The sequence below is a fragment of the Copadichromis virginalis genome, linkage group LG15 (assembly GCF_057382275.1).
Source record: "Copadichromis virginalis isolate Kocher_CV1m ecotype Utaka linkage group LG15, C_Virginalis_male_GT1.1, whole genome shotgun sequence".
NCBI lineage: Eukaryota > Metazoa > Chordata > Actinopteri > Cichliformes > Cichlidae > Copadichromis > Copadichromis virginalis.
Window position 1 is genome coordinate 13025596 of NC_140632.1, and position 5633 is coordinate 13031228.

The following is a 5633-nucleotide window of genomic DNA, read 5'->3' on the forward strand; positions in this document are numbered from 1 at the left end:
AACTAGCCACGAATCTGGGCCACCTCTCCTATATAGGTAAATATTAACTAGAGATGAAAGTGCAGTTAAAATTAACCTTAAGAACACCACTGAAGAGGTACTACTGACACAATCTGTCAAAGTCCACTAGATGTTTGAGTCTAAGTCTAAGACCTTGAGCACAGAAGAGAGTACATTTCAGTCAGTATCCTGAACTACTGTACAACAGTTCATATGACACCAGTTATGTCTATAAGGTTCAACACAAAAAGCAATCAAAGAGTTTGAATATTAAAATCTTTTCAGTCACACTGGACTCCTTTTACAGACAACTGAGAACTTTGCTTTGTTCTAGCGACCCCTCACCCACCCACCCACCCCGATCTCCGGAAGTGCTAAGGCAGCTTACATGCAAGCTTTGATGTGGCGTTTTGACCGTTAATGGTCACCTGTTATGTTAAACTTCAAAGCACTGTAACAGAAGGCGAAGGCATTAACATGTCATTACAAATATGGCTGATCTACACTGAGAGTTGTGTTATATTTGCTTTACATTTCTTTGTGTTTTAAGATGTAGGGCAGTCAAGGCCAAGCAGCATTGTTCCCTTTGTTGATATAGATTTGGCTTTTTAGTTGACACACAGCCTCAGGCAAAGCTGCTGGAGCTCAGACACTGAAACTTCTCCCTCAGAGACTGGACGATGTTGGGCTGGCTCTGCTGCGGCTCGTTCCACAGGTATTTTTCCAAATGCTCGTGGTCCAAAGGTCTCAGCGGGTCGCAGGAGCGGATTGGGGTGCACGGTAGACTCTGAGACTGGATAACGCCCCGATTCTGACCGGCAAGAGCGGCTGAGCTGCCGTTCTTCTGCGACAACCTGTCACGCTGTTGTTCACTCTCATCCTCTGAGCGGATTTCGACATAGTCATCGTCATCTTCCCCATTGTCCTTGAAGTTGGCCAAGTAGTTCTGGGTAGCGGTGAGTATGCTCAGTGCAGAAGCCCGATTCAGGACCACCACCTTTTGGCCATCGTGTAAAGTGAGGTCTGAAAGCCCCTGGGTAGACCGCTCTGGGAGGCTACTTTGCCGGCCAGCTCGGCCTAGACTTGGACCATGAAGTCTGTTTGTGGATCGATCTACATCGAGTCCGTTACATTTAAGTCCAGACTTCTCCTGCTGTTGGCTGCCAGTAGAACTGACTGACTGAGCAGAAGGGGAGGACTTTGCGGGCAAAGATGGTGCATTAAAGGAAGGATGTCTCTTAATGGAGCTGTACACGTGCTCTTCTTTCTCAATAGGCGCGGAAATGCACGAGCTCCATCTCTGTGCCGGTGGACTGGTCGGAGATGGAGGGAAGAAAGAAGGGGTGGAGCAGGCTGAAGTAAGCCTGCGCTGAGGGGTAGAAGATGCTCGAGCCTCTCCCACCTCGCTAGACGAGGAGACAAAGCTGGCCAGCTCTCCGTTGCTGTAGGTGGAGTGGAGCCAGTCCTCTTCCAGAGAGGTCTCCGGCATGGACGGAGAAGATGACAGACCTGGATGGGAGTGATGTGGGGTAGCAGAGGTTGGACTGGAGGAATCTTTAAACATCACCTGGTCATACAGATGGGAGTACTCTGCTATCCTTGCACCTTAAGATGGGAGAAAAAAAATGATGCAAAAGAAGTGTGAGTGAGGCATGTTTGCATTTTTGCTCATAAACTAACAGCACTGGTATACAATAAAGGCACCATTTTTTGCTCAAACCATATTTTGAGCATCTTAAAACTCAGATTTTTGGCTCTCACTGGACAAATATTCAATAATAACTTCAACAAAATATAATTTAAGTGGTCTCAATAGGAAACGAGACATCTATAGCTCACCTTTGGCCAATCATTGGCATTTCATTAAAAAAAAAAAAATCCTATTGGTTGTTTTAAAAGTGAATCCATTGAGACAATGAAAAACTTGAATCAACTGCTATTCCAGCTTTGCCAACAACTGGATATGTTAAAAGAGGGCCTGCTGGCAAAATATGTCAGATGGTGACACTGTAACTTGTTTTGGCCTCGAGCTGAATTCTGAGCTCGCATTTCTTCTCCTGCACAGGGAAGCTACTACCCTCATTCACATATGAAGTGACTGCATTTGTTTGTGCTGGTCTGGTTGGAGAGGAGAGCTGCCAGAGAAGGGCTGTATTGTCAAATTATGGCTATTTGAATAGGTGATCTACAGATTTCTACCCACTGAAACACAAAATGGAAACAAATTTAAACCTATACTCTAGCATCTGAGAATTATTATTATTATTTTTTACCTATGGCTGCACCTCCTTGTTTCTTCTCCTCTAAGATGGCTGCGAGATCTTTCTGTTTCTTCTCTGCTCTGGCCCGACTGCAAGAGTCTCCAGGGTCCATGCTCCTCATGCGAAGCAGCTGGTTTGCTTTCTTAATCTTCTGGCTATACTGGCGTGCCATGAGGAACACACGGCTCTTAGTTTTGTCCATCAGTTCCAGGGGAAAGTCCACAGACTCACCCAGCAGGAGAGAGGAGGATGCCAGGGGTGAGTCCAGACCTGCCAGCTCCCCTGGGAACAAACTGTGAAGGTCCTTGAGGGAATTTTCTCTCTGAGAGATGTTTCGCTGGGGAAGCTCCACCAGATCGTCATCCTCCAGGCGAAAGCTGCCGCTGCTTAGACGAGCCAGTCGGTTGCGGATGCTCTTCACGGTTCCTGGGACGGGCTCTGGGGTGACAGGAAGGGGGCGTGATGCAGGAGAAGGGCTGTGGGTTTCTTCTTCAGTGGTACCTTCACTTTGTTCAGGAAGGTTGATAAGTGGGATGGTGAATGAGAGTGTGGCAGTGACAGGTGGGGGCTTAGGTTGATGTGTTGGGGAACTGGTGGGTGCACAGGCTGCATGAGTATTTACAGGAGTGCTCTTCACAGGGCTTTTTTTGACAGACGAGGTCTTCTTCGGCGACTCGCTGGCACTCACTGGGAATGCAGCAGGAAGTCGATCAGCTTTCTTCTCGTTTTTCTTGATGTAGTTTTCCAAGTCGTTCCAGAGTTCATCGACCTGCTCAGACATCTTATCTCCTTTCTGAGAAAAGGTCTCAGAGGTGGAAGAAGACGAAAGATCGGGCTCAGAAGAACATGGGGCAAGGCAGGGGGCTGGTCCTTCATCCTCTCTAAAGTGGGAGCTCTGCTCAGAAACAAATGCTCTAAGCAGCACACTGTTCCTCTCTTCTTTTAATTTATCACCTTCATTTTTTTCCATGACCTCGGTTGATGGCGGATCCCTAAAACAGATTGTGTCATAGATATTCTCCTCCTCCACTATTTTGAGTTCACATGTCCCAAATGACTTCCCCTCTTGTGTTAGTGACTTATGGTCCTCTGGCAAACTGTCTGGTTTGGACATAGACTCTTTGACCTCTGGAACATTGACTGCTTTCTCTGCCTCACTCCGGGAACGCTGTGCATCTGTAGAAGCATCTTTCTGCGACTGGCTTTCTTCAGGGTCTCTTCTGATGAGTCCCATGCTCTTTAGGTCCTCATAGCTGATATTGTCATAAACATTTTCAATATCATCCATTGTCAGCTGCTCAGCTGAAGATGATCCAGATATATCATTGCTGGATGATTCAGTGTGGATCACTTCCATTTTGCTGTGACCGGCCTGGTCATCTTCGGGGCTCTCTCGAGGCTCTGTAGCCTTCTCCCCGGCACTGCTTGCCCTCCGCAGGACTCTGCTACCGCTGGGTGGAGGTTCAACCTGCACCGTGGGCACCTGTTCAACATGCCAGCTGCAGGGCCGAGCGGTCCTTGGCGATGAGGGAGCTTCTGATCTCTCTGAAGGCACCTCTGGCTCTTGTCCGTTTGGCTCTGTGGGAACAAACATCTGGTAGATGTCCTCGTCTTCATCGTCAGGCTGCATTGTTCTCTGGCGGGTGGGGAACATTGCCCTGCGAGCCTGATGGTCTGCCCAAATGTTCCTCACTGACGGGTCACTTTCTGTTACTATTACAGAGGGAATGGGGGAGTCTGGAGGCTCCTCTGTCACGTGTGGTGTCCTGAGGAGTGGTGGGTGGTGACTTCCGTCCCGTACAAGGGATTCTCTGGCTCTCTGAAGGACAGCAGAGATCATTTGTATTGCACGTGACTGAAGCAGCTGAAAAATCTGAGATCCAGTACAATTTTATATTGCATCTCTCATTAGCTCCAAATTGATACTGTACCTGTAGGTCTGCTGAACTCATGTTGAAAGTTTTCCACTGTTCAATGCTATCAACAGAAGCCTGAGGGTTCAGCCTCTTTCTACTGCCTTTGCCAGGCACCCGCAGCCTCTTTCCGCCTCCCTGAATGCAGAATTTAGAGTATTACCAATATGTTTGAAAGACTGGATTAACATGGAAACAAACTGGGGGATTTTCATGTAACCCCGAATTTCACAGGGATATTTTTGGCAAATTTAAATATAGTGCACAATTATAGGTAGCCAAAACCCACCAGACCACTGTCATCCTCATCGTCAGCGTCCTGCTGATGTGACTCCTCCCCTTCCTCCCGGTCACTGTGGTCATAGTGATCGCCAGGATCTAAGGACTCCTGTGATTGGTTGATGAGGCTACGGCTGCGGCCAATTGTGCCCAGAGCCAGCTGGGACACTGGAGAAAGCAGTGTGGCACCTAGACTTGTTCGCTGCATGGAGAAGGAACACATTTTGGGTTAAGTAAAATTTGTTCACGAGTGTGTGTACACCGACTCCTGGTTTGTGTTTGCATGACTCACTTTTTCACCGTCTGCATTGGCTGCATTCTGCTTAGCATTCTTCAGTAATTTGGACAGAGGTTCTGGGAAGACAGAAAAATAAATATATGATAAATTTTAGATGTGTGTTCAATTCCTTTAATTTGTATTTATTTTACACACTAAGCTATGAAACATAATTTTTGCTCAACACAATATTGACTGAGACTTTTCTCACCTTTCCTGCGCCCTCTGCGAGGAGTGGGGCCTTCCTTGGTTTGAGGGGAATCCTTCTTTTCACCGTCGGGGGTATAGTGAAACCCGGGATGATCTGGGGAAAAAAATGTCAGTAGAGGAAAACAAATAAGTGATAAATGAATATTTAATTTTTTTTTTTATACCTGCAGCAAAAAGAACATTAGACTAAAATATACCAAAGGTACAATTTTAATAAATGATCACTAATTTAGAAATTGGTACTTACGTGTCGCATCCATTTCCAAAATAGCTTGTTTGGCCTGGAATTCGGAAACAACAACAAAAAAAATTAGGATGAAGTCTTTTGAATAACTTAAACACTTTGTTGCAATTGAGTCTTTTTTGATAAGCTGCGTTAAAAATTTAGTGCTTTGGTGAGGATCTTTGTCATTCTCAATAATTTTCCCTTTTTTTTGCTTTGAATGCAAGAATATTGAATTATTGATAATAATTATTAAATTAATTACAATTCAACTACTTTAGTAGAACTGCAAGAAGACAAGTTTGGATTAGAAAAAAATGCATGCATTTTTTTTAAAATGCATTTTGACACTAGGTGGCACCATATTACTGTATTCACGTTACAGTTCAAGTTGAAACTTATCAAAGGAGCCTCTTCATGGACACTCTTTACTTTCTCTGAAAAGTCTTAGTTTTTGCTGCACGTGTCAA

The 5633-nt window shown here is 45.6% G+C and overlaps 1 protein-coding gene across 1 annotated transcript in view; it reads right to left on the reverse strand.

Annotated features, from left to right (window-relative positions):
• Positions 1-352: 352 nt before the first annotated feature.
• Positions 353-5633, reverse strand: part of LOC146692061 (pleckstrin homology domain-containing family G member 1) — a 33739-nt gene continuing 28458 nt past the window's right edge. The window contains exons 11-17 of the mRNA XM_085432002.1: positions 5188-5221; positions 4942-5034; positions 4746-4807; positions 4464-4655; positions 4193-4312; positions 2274-4080; positions 353-1605 (exon numbers count right to left, since the gene is read on the reverse strand). Coding sequence (XP_085288128.1) covers positions 626-1605; positions 2274-4080; positions 4193-4312; positions 4464-4655; positions 4746-4807; positions 4942-5034; positions 5188-5221 — 3288 coding nt within the window. The 3' untranslated portion in view covers positions 353-625. The remainder of the gene's footprint in view (positions 1606-2273; positions 4081-4192; positions 4313-4463; positions 4656-4745; positions 4808-4941; positions 5035-5187; positions 5222-5633) is intronic.